Below are 21,317 nucleotides of genomic sequence, written 5' to 3'. Positions count from 1 at the left end.
GCCTGGCCACTAAGGCAGCTTTCTAAAGACTCCAGAAAATGGCGCAAAATCAACTTAGGCCGGAGCGGTCTCAATTTCTGACTGACATAAGACAAGTTCTGTTAGATTTATCCCTGAGATTGCAGCAAGATGTCGGTGACAATGTAGTCGATTACGCTTTGTTCCGGTTGCAGCAACTTTCCCGTCATTTGGCAAGATTTGCCTATGCAGCACAAGTTTATAAAGAAGTGCAGGCTGACCTCGACATGTGGACCTAATTGCAGGTGCTAGTTACTCTGGGGATCCGGGCCGTCCATGGAGATAAATAGAGAACAGCTGGAATATCTAGTAGAAAACGGTATCTCCATTCCTGACATTGCCCAGGTCCCCGGAGTTTCTGTCAGCACAGTGAAGAGGAGTGTTAGGGAGTTTGGTATCTCAAGCAGAGAGAGGAAAACCCCCATCAGTGACAATAATCTGGATGCGGCTGGGCAGGGTATACAACGAATGTTCCCCAATGCAGGGTACCGGAGGGTTCGATCCCAATATCTTTTTTTCCCCTAGTTATATAGTGCCAGGGTCACTCTCTCGGCTGGAGTTGGCAATTGGCTTGAAGTAGAGGACCCAAGGCAAACAAAGGTTCTTGTCCACGTCTGTCCTCTGTTGTACGGCAAGTTCGAACGATTGGTTCGCGGCGGCCTTCTTCCATTATTAGGTTGACTGCGCGGGTTTCCTGATGGCGGTTGATAGCCGAACAAACGGGCTTGTTCCGCCCAGGCTGTTGATACAGCAGATGGAGCTGAGTTTGGCTCAAAAGAGGATGCTGTTGTTGAGCTGGAAGCGGCGATTGCAGGAGAAGCTGTACTAGCTGTGGTCGTATACGCTGCTGGAGAGGAACGGGCACTAAGATCGGCTGTCTCCGCCGCCGCCGAGCTAGAGGCTCGATTTTATTGCTCACACCAGGAGCCTTATTTCTATGGTGACTAACACTTATTGCGGTCAAGCGCTGACCAGGATAGTAATCAGCTCACACATTCCTTTGCACACCTAGAGTGTTAATTTATTCGAACCTCAAGTAACTTACGGTTCCTTTGTCACCACTGTCAATCATAGATAAGGTTGATATATTTAGGGGAGATGTATTGAATGGTATATTTTTTGTAACGATTCCCCTCGTGCCAGATATATTCGGAACGCTTTAGTCGAAATGGCTTATTTTTCCTGGCCAATATTCGCATTACAATCGCATTTGCGATCGTAGCTGGGATCTGCAGTTGGTGCGCGTTAGTCAGCGATAGTGAGCGTTGTTGATTATGACCCGGGATTATGATTCCCCGATGATATGGCAACCTCGAAGGAAAAAGGTTCAAGACGTTCTATGGCAGGTACGGATCTTTTTCCGTCCTGTGGCACTCTCACGGTAAAAATCAGGTTCAGTTGTACCCAAAATTCTAAAGCCAGCCAATAGGATTGCCTAAAATCGTTAACGATTATCTCTTCTTCCAAGCCGACCAATCAGATTGTACAAAATCTGTATCGATTTTTAATCGATTTGCTTCCTCTGAAGAACGTTGAAATCAGAACGTTCCTTGCCAAATTCGCCGCGCTTGAGTTTTCCCACTCGTGGTTTAGGATGGCTTGTTAACCAGCGAAATCCTTCGGGATACTGGCAAGTCAAAAAAGGCGACCTAAGCCAAATTATTTCTTTCCTTCATGATTCTTTTTTGTTTAGGTCTTGCTTTTTCATAAGGTTTTAGTAGCGTCTGGTTGCGGGCCGTGATTTCCGATAGATTTTTCTATTCGGAGTTCGCCAGTTTTTGCCAAGCACAGCTAGAGTTCAGTTTTTTTCTTTTCTTATGGAAAACAGCTTGACGATGGGAGGTTAAATCCCGTAAATTTCAACTCGTACCCTTGACGATTGGCGGTGAAATCGCGAAAATACTGTCCACGTCGATCGACGACTCGCTTGCGGCATGAATTGGACTTCTGGATGGGACACGGTTCAGGATCTTAGTAAACTTATTATACCTTGGAATCAGGCATAATCATTGGAACTATGTTAACTTCGAGACCTTGGAAACACATTGCAATTAATTTTTAACCATATCAAGACCATCTTGGAATATTAAACTTTCATCTTGGATTAAAACATTGGAACTTTATCGAACTTTGTAACCCTGGGTTCGACCCTGGATAAAGCAAGCGGATGTTTTGTTTTGTTTTGTTCCATTAACCTAAAACTACAATGTTTATTTCTCTTTGAAAAAGTTACCTATGGCTAGTTACCACCAACATATGACGTATCTTTATACATATAGTTCCTGTTCAGGTTAATCAGAGAGCATTATGCGCATGTTCTCCATTACTTGTTTCCGTTAACATTCCAATGTATGTTACACGGGTAAACCTTGTTTTGATGCAAAATAACTTCTTTTTTCTTATCCAAATCGTGCTATGAAAATAACTACATAGCGATAGATCAAAACAAGTCCACTCAGTCAAGTCAACTCCATCCTTGCAACCACTGACAAGTAATATATAGATTTAGCCAGGGCTAAAAGCGAGGCTCCCATAAATAAATTTATAATTTAAATCAAACAATAAACTTGTTTCCACAATTCAGTTAACTTTAGAGCACATTCATGTGACTTTTCAGGGAAAGGTTAAGTGATTTTAGACAAAAATAATTTGCAAACAACCCCAGAGTGAACCAAATCTTACATCGAGTTGATGGCCTCATATGTACACCCAAAAACTGGCAATCACATTTTTAAGAGCCATAATGGCTCTAGATCACCGTAGCTTAATTAGGCCTGGAAAAAAGTTCCGGCCGAATTTTTTGCGTTCGACAAGTTTACTTTACAAAATATTGCCAACAAATCGGGGTTCGTGTAAACCAACCTTATATATGATTTTTACATCACATCTGAGGTGAAACAGTACAATGAGGCACTGTTTTTATCATACCGACCTCGGACAACAGAATGCAGTATTTGACAGTTTTGCAATACAAATTGCTATCATTCAATATTCAGGGCGATCGAAGCAAGCGTGGGCTTTAGCTAAACCGTTAAAAAAATTTCCAAAATCACCTATACGGCCAGCCGGTTCTGACTTTTGCAGTGCTAGCTGTGGCGAGTGTTTGAATGAACATTAACACAGTTAAGCTCCAATATAATAAAGAATTTATTATGTTTATTTTTTATTTTAAAATGGTTTAACGCGCGGCATTTTGAGTATCTGGGAAGCGTTGCTCACTGAACGACTGAAAACAATAGGCACAGCGATTAAAATTACAAGACAGACTACTAATAATCAATACAAGAAATAAAATTCGGTGAAACATATACAGAGACGACAATTTTCATTCAGGAAGACAAGAATTAAAGTGTCTCTAAAAATCCTGAGTCTTCGAGCTTAAAGCTGAAGTTTCTGTTTTAAGCCGGCTTCCTGGTGTTTACTTTTTTCAAAGACGAACGCGAGGCAAGAAAATTGCTCAAAGCTTCTTTTACAGCCAGAATTATAACTAAAAATCTTTTGAATGTGTTCTTTCTGTTTGCGGTGAGAAAATGTCTAAAGGCTTTTTAAAGATCTGTAAGCTTATAAACCTGATACTCGGTCAGATCATTGTCTCAAATCTTACAAACGTGCGTAAACAAAATAGCCGCATAAACTAAGCTCGACTTCATTAAATTAGAAATAAAAAACAAACATCAAATACAATAATTACTCAGGCTTACCACTCGAGATGCAGCTCCTCAAAGGTCTCAAGTAAGGCCAGTATCGCTTCAGACTTTGAAACCCTCTTACGCATTAAGAAAGGTGAAAACGAAAACGATGCCATCCTAAATCGGATTTCCAACTTTGACAAGTGACGTATTTCTCAACCAAAAACCCAATGAACAAACTAGCTATGAATAACAGAAGACTTCCGATAGCAGCTGAATTTCGTTTTGTACATCCAGTGGAAAAAGACAGTTAAAAATATCACAAGTTGACACAAAACTCTGTCAGCTTCAGCTGTCAAAGTAAACAAGATTCCAGAGGCTGCCTTAATTTTCCGCATGAACTCGCCTGTCAAATTTTGACCAATCAGAGCATAAAAATTGGACGTAGAACGTAACCAAAGCGTGAACATGGTGAGAAAAGTTAACAACAACTGTCTTCCCTGCCTGTAGCAGCTGACTGAATTTTCGCGTCCGAGGTCAGTTTGAAATCAAAACTTTAATTGTGCGCACATAAACACAACATATTTCATATGAATTTTTTAAAAAAAATTAAACTTGAGGCTGCGATCATTTGAAAACCAATACCTTGTCAGCGGATAACTTCAAAAAATACTTGACCTCGATGGGTCGACACCTGAGCCCGCGATTCGCTCAAGTGATACTGGTCAGCGGATACCTTGTTTTGACAGCTGTCAATTAATCACAACATTGATGTCCAATATGTGTATCAGTTTTCCTGTGCTCCGATCCCAAACTAGCTAAAAAGTATGATTGAAATGATTGAAAATTGTTCGCGATTTTCTAAAACGATTAACTGGTCAGCGGACAGCTTCCAAATAAATCACGTCACCTCGATGAGTTGACACATGAGCCCGCGATATGGTCATGGGATACTGGTCAGTGGCTATCCTGTTTTGACAGTTGTCAATTGACCATATTGTGAGTGTCATATATAAAAGATGAGGACTTGCCAAGACACGCCTGAGACACCCCTCCCTTCCTTTTGATAGTCTCCCCTACCCTACCCGTACAATCTGTAGACGCGTACAACAACCAAGCGAAAAGAGGCTGACCATATTCCATGAGTATGGGGCTCTGTCCCACGCGCGCTTCGCGCCTGTCACGCAGGCTACTATAAATTCAGTCATAAGCACATTAAACCAACCGATTCAGGTAACCGACTCATCGATGCTCATAACACGAGACATCTTTCCGGTTTCCTTTAATTTTCCAAATTCACATAGAACGCCATTATGCTTCCATAGACCAACGTATCCCACGGAAACGACTTTGGGCGTCTTGTTACATTCTTAAACTGCACGTGCATACACACTGCATGCATTTTTGCTCATTGGCGAATAATATGGAGTTTAAAAACCCAACAGAAACAATGATTTCACATATTGAAGCTTGTGTGTTGCTAAAATGCGCTGAGCATGGTTGACTTTACGAACGCATATTCGATTTTTTAGATAGAATCCTACGGTTTCAATCGAGGATAATCAAAACAGGTTAACGATGAGTATTACTAAAGCACCGACGAAATGTCCTGAGAAATTACAGAAGGAGGCAGTAGAGATCCCCAGAAGGCCTGCGGAAATATAAGGTGACGTCCGCCAAAATTGGAAAGATTACGTGACAAGCAAACAACGCAAATATTAGCTTTGTTAAGTTCTTGATCATACATTTAGTTTCATGAATAAACAGTATAAAGCATAGAAAAGAGTCGAAAAGAGATAATTTACAATTATTGAGGATAAGCGCTTAATTCTAAGTATTTTTGAACCGTAAAGTTTTTTTTATATCCATTTGTAGTTGTATGAACAAAGACAGCACTCATTCTAAATATTTTAAACCGAAAAATCTCTATATGTAGGGATTTCCTCTCCCTCTATCGGTCTACAGGCGGCGCGCCCAGACTTCATGAGGTGACGATATCCATTTGTAGTTGAATGAACAAAGATAGCGCTTATTCTAAATATTTTAAACCGAAAAGTCTCTATACATGTATGTGGGGATTTCCTCTCCCTCTATCGGTCTACAGGCGGCCCGCCAGACTTCATGAGGTGACGATATCCATTTGAAATTGAATGAATAAAGATAGTGCTCATTCTAAATATTTTAAACCGAAAAGTCTCTATCCAGACTTAATGAGGTGACGGTATCCATTTGTAGTTAAATAAATAAATAAAGCGTTAATTCTACTGAAATATTTTAAACCGAAAAGTCTTTATATGTAGGGATTTCCTCTCCCTTTATCGATCTACAGGCGGCATTCCCAGACTTCACGAGGTGACGATATCCATTTGCAGTTGAATGAATAAATATAACGTTAATTCGAAACATTTCAAACCCGAAAAGTCTCTATATGTAAGATATTAACGGGTGAAAAGTGTCACGTGACCTATTTTGCTTAATTACTAATTAAATAAAAACGTGAGTCAACCATTACGGCCAGATTCAAGCGAGAAATGATGAAACATTAGCAAAAATACCGTATTTAATAATACTGTGTGGCATCTCGCCACCCCATTTTTAGTTTTCTTTTCTTTCCTGGACTCGACCATAAGTGGTCACGTGACACAGATATCTGATTTCTAACCTTACAGGAAAATTAAGGTTACTGATATTTCTGAGGTTTCCAAATTTTGGAAGGTTCTGATAAATTTTCACAAAGTTATGATCATTATAAGATTTTATGCAAATTACCAAAAGCCATGCCTTAACATGCTTGAGTCATTATATTCTCACTGAGCTCAGAGAAAACGTCACTGGATTGGTTTATTCTCCACTAGGTTTCTCTTCTTAGTTGTGTACTTCCCATAAAAGTGGAAAGGGGTGACAGGCCTTACATCTTTACTGCAACTTTGAACACCTTTTACGTAAAATTATCGCTGTATATAGAAGAACTAAACGATTTACACTTTTTTTATGCCAGATTGATTACCTGTGCCGTCCTTTTTTTTTCTTTTTTTTTTAATGGTTATAATGTTTTATATTTGTGTTTCTTCTAGACAAATATGAACAATGAAATATATGGTCGTCTAGAAATAATAATAGAAAATGACCGGGGACGCAAAAAATCAGTCCGGTAGAAACAAACTATTCGTCGGGTATTGGGGGAGGCTAAATTTTCACTGGTTAGACTTAATAAACCATTGGATAGGGTTTCACTGGGTCTGTTAATGAGGGGTGTTGAAATAGTGCATGTGGTTGACAGTTACGAGTCCTTTCAGTTATTCAAATTCAAACTTTGTACTAGGTACTAACCTGATTGATGACAGAATAAGGAAAAAGATAGGAAATACGAGAACAGCAACATGTTTACTGCTGTGCAGTCTTTCGAACTAACAGCAGCTCAAAGAAGGGTGTTATCAGACTCAATAGGCGTTCGAGTGGAACTTGAACACAGCTGATCAAAGGGAGGGATCGAAGTTTAGGAAGTATTTCATGCAAGACAGCATGTAGCCTCTCTTAAATCCCATTACGCAATACCCCTATTTAAGGTAAAGAACATGGAATGCGACCTGGCTTGGCAATTGCACATTCCAAGGACGTAATATAACCTCTTAAAAACTGGCCAACGCTTCTTTTAAATTAGTATGTAATTTATTCACAAACACATTCGAAATATATTTTTGTTAATGTTCCATAATCTGAGATAAAAGTGAAATGAACTGAGGCAGGCTTCAGCATCACCGCACGCATACAATCCATGTACATTAGTGCTGAAGCAGACACAGTGATGCCAGCCTCCGGACTTCTGAAATAGGAACTTTCTCTTTTGCAACCCCATCCTAGCCAAGGACCCCAAATAATAAACAATCCTATCCGTGCCATTACTTACTAACTCAACCAATAATTGTTGTCTTCGTAGATGATCTCATCAATTCCATAACCGTAATGACGTAAATTCAATTTTCCAGTTAAAGTAGACAAGCAGAAATCAATAAGAAATGCTACCAGATATAACAGCGTAAACTTTAAAATAATAATGAAAAAAGTAATTTAGATTCTGGAATTAAAAGTTTGGGATTAAATTTCAGACTACTGAATGGAAAAGCTAAGTCATAAGGGCGCTTAACATCCTTGGAATGATCGGTATCAGGATTTATGATCCAGTTCACTCGCATGATGGTGCATAAAAGGCACCGCAAAATTGATCCTATTTGAAAAAGGACTCATCAGTACTTTTTATGCATCACAATTCAAGTAAACTTGATCATAAATGGCCTGATCCGAATCATCCCAAGGCTCTAGACAAACGCCCTCAAGCGATATTTGTATCCGGCAGAATTAGTGAGACGTTTTCTTAAAGCACTAGTAGCACAAGTCTTTCAGCAAATGATAAAAAAAATAACATTTTACCTTTTGGCGGATTTATTGACATATACAATAATCATAATTATTTGAGGGACAACAGTGTGTACAACTTATACCTAATAGTAGCTAATTGTAAAAATCACGTTCACTTGATATAATTTATAGAAAATAATAGTACAAAAATAACAAAAATAATGATAGGTTACAGTGCTAAATGGCATTTAAAATTTTTTCGGTATATATTTTAAAATCTTTAAGCGGTCTTTAACTGTTTGGTGTTATTGCTACATTTTCTCCTAAACTTGTATTTTTTTTTAATTTCTTTCCTTCTTGGAATTAACTTCATACCAAACAGTGGTACCTTATTAGGGACATTTCTCTCCAAGTATTTTCCCCTGAGTTTTCTCTATACGCTCCAGCTAGATTCAGTATGTATATTTCTATCTGGGCTTATGCAATATTTTTAGATAGCACTGAATAGTGCTAAACACGTCTAGCTGCCAGCCTATCATATAGTGGGTCAAGTATAATACCTCCACAAACTGTATCTTGTGCACTTCAGATCTTTACCGAGCGAGTCAGGGTAAACAGTAATGTCATGAATCTTTTGCGTTATTTTTTTCCGCTTAAAAATTAATTCCCAGTCCTATTTTCTTAACCTACTACGGAGAAAAGTAAAGTATTATAAGAAACTGGAGACCGCGGCACTCGCGTGAGTGGATAGTTTTGGTTTATACGGTCAAGTCTTCAAGGTTTGCATATAGCTGATTATCATACAGTTTCATGTTTATTAGCCCCTGTAAATAAAAAAGAAAAAACATATTATAATTTAACACGCCATATAAACAGCCTGCTACGCTGACGTCTCTTTGGTTCAGTGAGAAGGAATATTGTTTGCGTTAACCGCCAAAACCAAAAAGGAAACGCCTGCGTTGAAGGCTATTTCAAACCTAAGTAATCTTATTAGAAGCGAATGCTGTATAATTGGTTGGACTATTTCTCTTAGCTTAAACACCAAACTTTTCATACAAGTAAGTACGCAGGCGAATCATTGATGTTTTAAAATCAGCCTGTTCGGGTAACTGACAACAAAACAATTCAGTTAACAATTCTATTTCTTCACTTTAGTTATAAGAAACAGGCATAGCGAGAGGTCGTAGTTGACTCCAAACGAAGCATAACGAGTACGTTTTGAAGACAGAACCTATAAGGCTACCCCAGGTTTGCAGCTTCAGACTTGCTAATGAAAGTAAACAAATTTGAACGAGGACAACTGAGGGAGACTCAAAATTGTGGAAGGCGTTTCTTGTTTAAATCGTTCATGTACCTTATGTTGGTTTTCCATCTTTTTCAGCTTCATTGTCAGTTCAGAAAAAGAAGGTCTTACATTAGGGTCTTCCAGCCAGCACAGTTTCATTATTTTGTACCTGTCACAACACAAAAATTATGCATGGTATGTTGAGCAACAATTGCTGAACAGCAACTGTTGAACAGTCTACCAGACAACATCCGTGCACTTGACTATTTAAGTTCTTTTAAATCTGACCTTAAGGCTTCTCTTTTTTCAGAAAAGCGTGTAATGGTTAATACGTCTATTTTTACCTCAACTTTCATTTATTTACTATTTAATTCTTTCTTTATTTTTTGAAAAGTGACATATTTTACATTTTTTTTGGAATGTTATGTTAATCATTATTATTATTATTATTATTATTATTATTATTATTATTATTATTATTATTATTATTATTGTCTCTATTATCACAGTCTTTGCTGGTGTTCTTTTTGCGCATCAGCCGGGCGCAAACCATGCACCTAAAGCGTCAGTCACTCAAGTCAATCATTCTGTTCATACACTGAGCACCTTTCTAAGGATTCGTGCAGATCCCAGCATGCAGATCTTTTGAATCTCTGTCATACTAGCTCTCTCTGATACTTTCTTGATGTTTTCTACCATACCCTTCTTCACTGTACCAAGCGCACCAACAACCACGGGGATCACTACGGTTTTATTATTATTATTATTATTATTATTATTATTATTATTATTATTATTATTATTATTATTATTATTATTGTTGTTGTTGTTGGTTCTCTCCTTTGCTCCGAGAGGTTTTTCTCCGGGTACTCCGGTTTTCCCCTCTCCTCAAAAACCAACACTTCCAAATTCCAATTCGATCTGGAACGCACGGACACGTCTCAACGAGTTCTTATGAACTCCTTAGTGATCCGTGGGTAAACAAATTACAATTTACAATTTTTTTTTTGTTGTTGATACGAAAATGATTTTTTTTTTTATTCTCATGTAAATAAAACTCATTTTCACAACAAAGGTTTTGCCCTTAGTCTCGTTTCGAAAGCGAGAGTTTTTGGAACTCGGAAGTGGTCTATTTGAATAAAAGGAGTTTCAGAGAGGTATGATCGTCATCTTCGGTTGAAATTTCCAATAAGAGTTTGCAGTTACTTTAAGTTCAACATTTTCGGGAGTTTGGCTTGATGTTCAACTCTTCTCTAGAAGAAGTACAACACCGTAAAATAGTACCTAATAGTGGTCAGGGCTAGAAGATACTTTTGGACTGTTCTTTATCTGCGGAACGTGACCAGTACCTACAGCTGTGACATGGAAATTGTGACCTCAGCATTCTGGTTTTTCGACTTCCAAAATCATCTCTGGTGAAAAACCTCGCAGGATCCTTAAGGATCGTATTAGATATTAATGGTATGGAGAGAGGTAATTATTATAGGAATAAAACGTTTCGAAAGCCATGAAGCAGACACAGAATAACTTACAGTTCATCATCAACATGTTGCGGTTTAGGCATCCTGTACCCGTCCTGAAGTAAGCTTACAATCTTCCTGCCATCCATTCGTGGATATGGAGAACCCCCTAAAAGGGAGAAAGTGACCGACTGTTACGATACTTTATTACATGGCATGAGTTCTCCCAAAATTTGTTGTTGTAGTTGTTGCTGTTTTCACTCAAAATAAAAGGAAATAAATGTAAGTGGCCGTAAGGACAATTCATTTACGCACTCGCTTCCTTATCTGCCTCATTTTGGCACCAGGGGAACTAAAAAGACCGTCAATTTAAGTCATGGTGTAAGTACCTGCTATGACAATGTGACAAAAATTATCAGCGCACTTTGGCAAAGTAGCGTGAGACAGTTGTCTCCCTGGACGTCAAACATTTCAACCAGAAGTTAATCTGAAAAGGTTTCTCAACTACCGTGTAGCATGAAAATTTTGCGGATTAGCGATTTTTTGTGGTTTGCGGGAACAAATTTTTGTGGTTCAAGATGACTGAAAATATCTGGTGGGAACTAATTTTTGCGATTGTCTGTTCAAGTAGCAGAATATTTAAGTGGAAGAAACCTTACTATGGTATTTTCAACTTATATTTTACGGTATGTTGAGTCAAAGTTCACTCTACTTACATATTTAATGGAGAATAATACGGTAATCACTGTAATATCTTACTGCACAAAGGGACTGAACAACAGCAAAACAAAACAAAAGCCTATCCCTACCATACACAATAAGTCCATTAAAAGCAGAGTTTTTAATTTGACTGAAGGGAGTTAATTTTTGCGGGTTTTTTTTTCTGCGGGACCTAATTTTTACGGATCAAGGTCAATCCGCAAAATTCGCAAAAATTAGAACCCGCAAAATTTTCATGCTACACGGTAGTCAATCTAATCAATCAGGTTATCACTCAAGGGGTTTTTAAAAGGCCTGGTTCAAAGGTGTGTTCGAATAAATGGTTGGCAATATCTCTCGCTAGGAGACCTAGATTAGAACAAAATAACTTTCCCCCAAAACTAAATCCTGAGGTTTTCTTGTGCTTGAACGTGACATGTCACGTGACCAAAAATCGAAAATTAAGGAAATTGGTGAATTGGTGGGGAATTTACCTTGGTTGAATAAAAAAAGTTGGCATTTCTGAAAGAGCATAAACATACCTAACGTTCTAGATTTGGAATGAATGTACGCATCCTCGGAGACCCCGGGGGCGGTCAGTGGGGCCGGGAGAAAAGGCGCGACGAAAGTTTTCAAGCACAGGCGGAAAAGCCCCTGGGTACCGACTATCACCGGACCATTTCCAAACGGTCAAGCGAATGCTGGCTCCTGAATGGGTGCAAAAAATGCTTTGTATTATTGTGTCCAATCGGCGAACAGCATCTCCAAAGTTCTTTTCATGAGTAGGTAGGTACTCGACGGCTATTGACGGCTTGTCTGGCTCATGCACCAAAGAATTGCACGCAGTCAGGAATCTTTCAGTTTAATATAAACTCTACATTTCAAAATACCGTCTACCCGAAAACTAAAGACGCTTTTCCAAAAATACAAGCTTGAGCTTACAGTAGGTACTCACGCTTGCATCTATCACGCCTTCGTAAATATTAGGGGGTTTAAGATGCCACCACAGCTGACAGCCACGAAAACGTCGCATGAAAAGTGAATTTACATTTTTCCAGTCTCAATCGTGATTATTCCAACTCGCTTACTTTGCCAAATGCAAGTGAACTCTTCGAGAGCTGAATTTCTATCAACCATATCCAAGTTCATAAGGAGAAAGAAAACTTTGTCATTGTTTACTTACGTCCTTCACAAAACGTGAAATTAGGCACTTTCAAGAGGTAGTCGTGCAGTGAAGGGCAAATAAAGCACAAAAAAGCGTATAATAATAATAATAATAATAATAATAATAATAATAATAATAATGATAATACTTATATAGCGCCGATATCATTATTGCTATTTTCATCAGCGCTTAAAAATAAAAATATTTCAAAACAAAAAATACTAAGACTGCATAAAGTATACATGCATAAAGTGCATGAACCTACCAAAAAGAGTTAAAACAACTATGTCAACACTAAAACTATAAAAATTACGAAGACTACTTAAATCGTAAAAAACTGCATAAAACCTACTAAAAACGATATTAAAAAGCGCATAAAATCACAAAAAGCTTTCTGAAATAAAAATGTCTTGAGTGTCTTTTTAAAAGATGCTACTGAGGGGCTACTCCTAATTGCATAGGGAAATGAATTCCACAGTTGAGGAGCAGCAGCAGCAAAAGATCGATCTCCTAACGTTGTTAAAGTCTTGAATTTCACAGAGTTTAGTAGCAGTCCATCAAAATCGGAGCTTAACTTGTATTTACATGCTTCTTTAAGAGTGATAAGTTCCTGGAGATAAAAAGGCGCTAAGCCATTGATAGCCTTATACGTTAACATAATATATCTTAAAGTCAATTCTGAATTTAACCGGCAGCCAGTGCGAATTATACAGCAACGGTCTTACACGGTAGTATTTAGATTCCTGGAAAATTAACCTAGCGGCAGCATTTTGCGCCCACTGTAGCTTATTAAGCTGGTAGGCTGACAGGCCATAGAGCAAGTTGTTACAATAGTCGACACAACTTGAGACAAATGCGTGAATGAGCATCTCAGTGGAGCGCCTAGAAAGATATATTTCCTAATTCTTCTTATGTTATACAAGTAATAAAAAGCATTGGAACAAGTGTTATTTACTTGAGAATTCAATGAAAGAGTCGAGTCTAACCATGTCCCTAAGTTCTTAACTACCCCTTTTGGTCTAATTACACAGTCTCCAATTAAAATATGATCAATAGTAACCTTAGCTAGTTGTTGCTTCGTACGAATCATTAGGAATTCTGTTTTATCGTCATTGAGAAGTAGTTTATCATTCGTCATCCAATTACGTATATCATCCACACAGTGCTGTACAGTAGTGACAGCCTCAAATTGCCCGGTGCTTATGTTTGGACTGAAAGACACATACAACTGCGTGTCGTCAGCGTAGCAGTGAACCGTGGGAAGGTGCACCTTGATAACATCAAACAATTTGCTGGCATAAATCGTCAAAAGCAATGGCCCGAGGCAAGAGCCCTGCTGTACACCGAATTCCAAATTCAAACTCTGAGATAAATTTCCTTGAACCATAACACGCTGAGATCTTCCATTAACGTAGGAACGAAACCCTTCAAGAGAAGAATATACGGGACTACAGCTGCACAAAAATCGGATAATATTTGACGGATACCTGGACATCGTCCGTTACTAAGGACTCGAACTGAGTGGTGGCGAAATATGAGAAGGGGGCGAATTGTCTAACCCTAAATCAGTCGAGTTCAATGTTTAACCCTAAATCAGTCGAGTTCAATGTTTAACCCTAATCAATCATGATGAGTGCTTAACCCTAAATGAGTCAAAATCAATGCTTAATCTAACTTGAACGAGTCACAGTTGAATGGTTATGCTAATGAAGGTGGGCATGTTTGGGCAAGCCTAGTGACGTCACCCATTGATTTGCTGACTCAACAGAATTTGTTTCTATTTTTAGACTATGACGTCATTCAACAGGTATAGAAGCCGGATATCAACCATGAAAATTCAGTTGAGATCATTGTGTCATTGTGTAAACATCGATCATGTCGAAAGTAACGTATCCACGAGCTTGCCCTAAATGCGGGAAGAAAATCAATGACAGGGGAAATTTCTTTCGTCATAAGAAGCATTGCGGGACTTCAGAGCATCGAGTATAATGTCCACACTGTCCTAAGACATATTCAAGAAAAGATGATTTGAAGAAACATTTCAAGAATGCTCATTCTAAACCAGCCAAAAGAAAAGCTGATAAAACCGCGGAACTGTCACGTATGGAGCTATTGAATTCTGAAAAGGTACCACGTTTAAGTCTTGAAAACCAGAAAGGCGGTGCTGTGACTACCCGTGGTGCGAAAAGTGAGGCTGCTGAAGGAGAATCGAAGCAAGATGTCTAAATGGCTAAACCAGAGGTAATTGATCCAGTAACAGAGCCTACTGACGAATACGTTTGAGGCCCAGATCCACTCTATGTAGCTGATTTTAAAAAGTTGAGGCCAGCAAAACGTTGGAAGAAAAATATATTGGTTAATTAAAAGTTCATCATAACATTAGACCAAAAACGTGGACCAAGAGAAAGCGAAGATTTAAACATTGGCGCCACACATGCCTTAGCCGTTGCCATGGACAATCTCATTGAGGATCTTCAAATCCCTGATGAGTATCTGTTGGACACTTCAAATTGGCAGCAGAGAGCACAGAAAAAAAGGATTGACGGGAGAGACTTGGAAAGTACCAGTCGGTGTCTTTACAGAAAGAGCTCTCTATACACAAGCATTGTTGGAGAACCTAACTAATGTGTTAAACAGTGGACAGTTTGTTACCAACGACGTGGGATTTTCTGCATCGATTCTTTTCACTCGCCCTGAGATGAAAGGAGGCAAACGGGCAGAAGGCGGCGCAGGACAGAAAATTTGGGAAGACATAAACAAAGAATCACGATGTGTGTGCGAAATAAAGAACAAAGACGAGCTCTGTTGTGCAAGAGCCATTGTGGTAATGAGAGAATATGCCGAACGACAGGCAGGTGAACAGAGTACCTTTGAGAACATTAGACAAGCTCGTGGTAAAAATTCCCAGCAAGTCAAAGAAGCCAAGAAGCTCCATGCAGAAGCATTTGTCCCTGAAGGTCCTTGTGGTTTGGAGGAAATACAAAAATTCCAAGAGCAGCTGGGTCCTCAAGGATTTAGAATTATCGTCGTGGATGCCTCTATAGGCGGTGTGATTTTTAAAGGGGATACATTTCTGGAAGCAGAGAAATTGATTGCTCTAGTGAAATCAGTGCACGAGGATGAGAACGGAGATTTGAAAGCGCACTACGATGGTCTGTATTCGATCCCGGGATTTATGAAACGCAGCTACTTTTGCCATCGTTGTTGTAAGGGGTACAACACAGAAGACAGTGCCCACCATAACTGTCAAGCTCAGAACTGCCCCGCCTGCAAAAGAAGTAAATCCAAGGATGAGGATGGGTGCCAAGGTTTTAATTATGGGCTAAACCAGGTCGTACTTGTATCATGTGCAGACGTAAATTTTGTGGCGGAGATTGCTTTGTCAAACATCTCATAAAACAAGAGATAGAAGATCCATCCTTAAAAAGAGCGAAAAAGAAATGGGAAGAAAAGGATGGTGAGGACCTTCCCCCCAATAGTTGAAATGAAAAGTGTTTGCGACCAGTTTCGTAAATGCAAGAATTGCGTGGTGTCCTGTAAAGTAAACGAAGAATTGGAACACAAGTGCCTTCATGCGATGTGTAAACACAGTCTTGAGTATGTAAACATATATGATCATCGATGCTTTATCACCTCGGAGGTGGAAAAGTGTTTTAAACGGAACTTAAGACGAATAAGACCAGAGAAAAAGACCAAGGAAAAGCTTGCTGCCATGGTTGTTGGAGGAGATGAACTGAAAGATGATTGTTTGGAAGTCATCATTGAGGACATGCTTGAGCGACGTAAAAAAAAAGTTCAAGAACTGAAAGATATTAACAAGGGAATAATACCCATGGAAGAAATCAAGAGACGTAGAAACGAAGAGGCATTGAATGATTTACGTGAAAGGGTGATGCTGCAATTGGTACAAGAAGGAATGGAACTAGATGAGATAACACTGGACATGGTGGAGGAACGAGTGAATGCAACCCAAGAGAAACAAGCTCAAGGTGTATCAGCCCCAGAACAAGTAATGGTCTTTGCAGATGTCGAATGTATACTGGACAGTACCAACATGTTTGTCCCTATTTTGATCTGTTTTGCACGGGAGGATGCATGATGACACTATTTTTCATCATTAGGGTAACAACTGTATACAAGCCTTCATTAAAACGATGATTGGTTGGAGCAATCAAGACAACAAGGAAGAACTGCACATATTCTTTCATAACCTGAAAGGGTTTGATGGTATTTTTATCTTGGATGCCCGAGACAATATGAACTTGAAAGTGACCGATTTAATGGGAACAGGGACCAAAACCTTACATTTTAAGCACAAGAGCCTGGTGTTTAAAGATTCCCTGTCTTTTCTCAACATGCCGCTGACCAATTTCACCAACAAGTTTGGACTGGAAGAATTGAAAAAAAGGTTGGTTCCCCTACAAGTTTTCGAAGTTGGAGAATTTAAATTACGAAGGAACAAATCCAGCCCTCCACTACTATGAACCACAGCATATGGATGCCAAAAAGAAAAAGACTGAAGACCGGCATGCCGAAGAAGTTCTCAAAGGAGCTGTTGAGTTACTGCGAGAGTGACGTCAAACTACTCAAAGAGGGCTGTCTAAAGTTTGCAGAGGATACCAAACGGGATGCTGGGTTTAATCCACTTTTACAATGTATCAACTTTGCCTCCACATGTCATTATTTCTGGCGTAATTTTCAGATGAAACCCAGCACTATTGCGGTGGAGCCTCCTCACGGCGGGAGTGGATTAAAGACATCCCAAAGCAAAGTGGCGTTTCAGTGGTTGTATTACCAAGACAAACAGTTAGGTGGAAACAGAATCAAGCACGCCCGTGAACAAGTGGTGGTGAACAAGTGATTCCAGTAAAACGAGGTAAAGTGAAAGTGGATGGCTATGACCCAAGCAGAAAAACAGTCTATGAGTTTGACGGTTGTGAATTTCATGGATTTAGGAAGTGTAAACCCAACAACAGACACGGGAAGACATTTCATCATCCAGATCGTACAGTTGAAGAGATTTTTCAAACAACAAAAGTTAAAGCAGAACTGCTACGAGCGGCTGGTTACACTGTGATTGAGATGTGGGAGCGTGCGTTTAAGAAAGGAGTGAAACAGAACGAAGAACTAAAAGATTTAGTGAGGACCATGTCATGGGTATCACCATTGGATCCAAGAGAGGCTTTCTACGGCGGACAAACTGGAATGGCCAAATGCTACCATGCAGTGGAATCAGGAGAAGAGATTTATTATGAAGATTTCACAAGTTTGTACCCAACCATCAACAAATATGACACATATCCGACAGGTCATCCACAAATCTTGGTCAATTCAGAGAGTCAAAACATCGATGACTACTTTGGTTTCGCTAAAGTAAGTATCTTAGCCTCGGAAAAGGTGTTTCATCCAGTCCTTCCAGTCAAAATGAATGGCAAACTGATGTTTCCATTGTGCGGAAAATGTGTGGAAGAACAATTAGATGGTACATGGCATGAACTAACAAACCGCTGTCCACATAGTGATGCAGAACGAACACTTCACGGTACATGGTGTAGTGAATAGAAGGCGGTAGAGATAGGTTACAACATTATGAAAATCCATGAAGTCTGGCATTTCTCCAAAGACCAAAGGAAAGAGGGCTTATTTTCCCCCTATGTGAATAATAATAATAAAAAATAATAAATAATTTATTTCTATAGCGCATTTCCTAACGCCCAAATGCGCTTTGCAGTGTGAAATATATTGTAATCTATACACTAAAAAATGTAAAAAATCTTAAGAATCGAAAAATCAAGTCTAAAATGTCCTAAAAATAAAAAAAAAATTAAAGTCTTAAGATATGTTTGTCGAAAAAGATAAGTCTAAAGCTAAACTTTAAAGATAGAGACAGATGCGCTGCTTTTAATCTCAAATGGAAGAGAGTTCCAGAGGTAAGGCGCGCATACTGAGAACGCCCTCAAGCCAATCTTGAGCTTCAGCGTTGGCTGCTCCAGCAGAAGTTGGTCAGCAGACGTAAGAGCTCGCCTAGGAACATAAGGGCTGATGAGCTCAGTCAGGTACGTTGGAGTCGCACCATGGAGTGCCTTAAAGGTGTACAATAAGATCTTAAGAGTGAGTCCATGGGTGCACCAGGCAAATGTGCTACATGCTATCTCTCCGATTTCAATGAAACTTGGCCAGTTTAAAGGGTCTACCCAGAAAATCGAAATGACAAACTGGTTCATAGTTTGGATCTTTATGGTGGGAGATAGCCCACCCAACTGGTTTAATTAGATTTTTTACCAACAAAAGTGCATTAATAACAGGCAAAAGTAAGAAGCTCTAAGTGCAACTGTTTTTAACTTTGACTATGAGGGTTTGTATATATGTTGATACATCTTTCGCAAATGCAAGGATGTAAGTTTCAGTCAATTTGATTGACAGCTTGTCAATCACCGGCCTTGAATATGGAACCACCTTTTTTGCCATTCAAATATTGACTGATTTTGAGATCATATATCTCTCCTTGCCAGAAAGCTATGACAATAATTTTGTTCTTCTCTGTTTACCAACCGTTTGGTCTATAATAATCATAAAAAAATTTCTGGGCTCTTCCCTTTTTGGGCGTCAGATGCCACTTGAAAACTGCATCTAAAACAAGCTTATTTCCACTTCACCTGTCCTATAATTCAGCAATTAAGGGCCGCTGAAGTTACTAAACCGACACTTTCCAGCCCGTTGTACAAGAATAGTAATTGAGAAGTTTAATGCGTGCTTAAAACGTTCGAGATTTTGCGACAAAATTAAAGATTTCACACTGATTAGTAATGCACGTCACCAAAACATCAAAGGCAAAATCGTAATGTTTGTGACCTCGTTTTGATTTTCTCGCAACATCAGAGATTATTCTTCTTACGAGTTAAACTATACAGAAGTCCTTCATTCAAGTGTTTATGGTCTTTAGTGTGACAAGACCAAGCTGTTTTAAATTTCCTGGGCAGTATTTTCAAGGCCACATGGCGCGTGGTTGTTGACAAGCTTTGAATCACACCACCATAACGCAACGTCAACTCGCACATCTAAAAACAGCATTCGATGATGAGAAATTCTTCCTTCCTTCCTTCCTTCCTTCATTTAAAAATTTCCGCATTTCTCGTATTAACACTAAAGTCTTCTAAAAAGTCAGTATTCTTCTGAAAAGGGGTTCTGGACCCTCTTACACATTTGTGGATGGATCTTAAAATTTCAAAAGATATTCGTGTTTTAAGCCAAGATATGGCACTGGCATACGACTTGCCGTTTATTTCAGGAAAGTTTGTCCGCTAGGTTGCTCAGAAAAAGTTTGCATTCTCCCCCATTTCTCCATTCCTGCCAAAAACCAGGGGGATAAAAGATCCCATTTCCATGTAAATAACTCTTTGTTGGTACTTCCTTTTCTTCTCATTCTCATGCTCGACGAAGATCAATTCTGTGGATTTGTTCTGGTTGGTTGGTTGTGACACCCAAGAACAGAAAGATCAGTATGTCGAAGATTTTGAGGCTAAAGAAGAAATCAAACTGGAGAACATTCAGAAAAACCCAGGACGAAAACAAGGGTTAAAACTGATGCTCAACAGGTGAGTGTTATTTGCAGTCAAAGTCTCTATGTAAGAAAGTTAACTTGCAGTGTTTTACTGCAACTAAGAAATGAACTTGCGGTAAAAGTCTGCAATTCAGCCAAGTCGAACTTTTCTAGTATTGGTCAACGCGAGTTGCAAATGTGAACTCAAAATAAGAAGGAATTGTATGGGAAAATGGTGAAAACGTCTACATTTAAGAAAGTTATCTTGCAGTCAAAGTCTGAAAAATTATAATGTGCAGACGTTCACGGAAACGGGCGAAAACTAATGGTTTGTTTACTTTTGTATACTTTCAGGTTTGGGGGAAAATTTGGCGAGAACGAGCATAGACCTCAAACTATAGCCATCCAAAACAAAGACTCTTGGCAACGAATTGTTCAGGATGAAACAGTGGTTGTCAAAGACACTTGTATCTTCAACAAAAAAGTCTTGGAGGTGAGTGTGATGAAAAAGGAGGACGCGTGTGAAGGAGCAGGGAAAACTAATATTTTCATTGCTTTGGCACGTCTCAAACTGTATGAAGAATTGCAAAAGCTGGGGGAACAAGTCCTTTACTATGACACAGACACCGTGATTTATAGATGGAGAGAAGGCCAGCCCTATATCCTCACATGCATCTTCCTGGGACAAAAACCCTAAGTGTCTAACCCTAACCCAACCCTAATTAACATTTTAACCCCAACCAAGAATGCTAAGGGACTAGGGTTTAACCCTAATCTCATTAGCATTTTAACCCTAAGTGTCAAACCCTAACTCTAACGCTAATTACCATTTGAACCCTAAAGGAAGTAACTGGAGGGGTCTGGAAACGAGCAAGGAAAATCTGTTGACTCAGCACACTTCAATTATAAAGAGTGTTACGATTTAGTTGTGTGTTCAAACTAGTCACGATGCAGTGAGTGGCTATGCGTGATTTGGAACAATTTTCTTACTGGCGGGAAAAACGTCTCACAAGTTCACATTGGTATAATATTTACAATCCAGTCATTTCTGTAGAGTTGACTGAATTAGCAGACCGTGTGGTGGGAAATAATAATGCTGTAGAGGAAATCCAACTGGATATGACTGTTCAACAGCACCGCGTCCCTGCATGGAAATAGAGTTTAT

General features: G+C 39.1%; 1 protein-coding gene across 1 annotated transcript in view; it reads right to left on the bottom strand.

Moving 5' to 3' along the window:
* Positions 1-8,086: 8,086 nt before the first annotated feature.
* Positions 8,087-21,317, bottom strand: part of LOC140950288 (fibroblast growth factor receptor 1-like) — a 53,953-nt gene continuing 40,722 nt past the window's right edge. Inside the window, exons 14-16 of the mRNA XM_073399508.1 lie at positions 10,821-10,917; positions 9,358-9,457; positions 8,087-8,827 (exon numbers count right to left, since the gene is read on the bottom strand). Of these exons, the coding sequence (XP_073255609.1) occupies positions 8,762-8,827; positions 9,358-9,457; positions 10,821-10,917 (263 nt within the window). The 3' untranslated portion in view covers positions 8,087-8,761. The remainder of the gene's footprint in view (positions 8,828-9,357; positions 9,458-10,820; positions 10,918-21,317) is intronic.

This window comes from Porites lutea, chromosome 10, assembly GCF_958299795.1.
Source record: "Porites lutea chromosome 10, jaPorLute2.1, whole genome shotgun sequence".
NCBI lineage: Eukaryota > Metazoa > Cnidaria > Anthozoa > Scleractinia > Poritidae > Porites > Porites lutea.
This window is presented reverse-complemented; position numbering and strand designations above follow the sequence as displayed.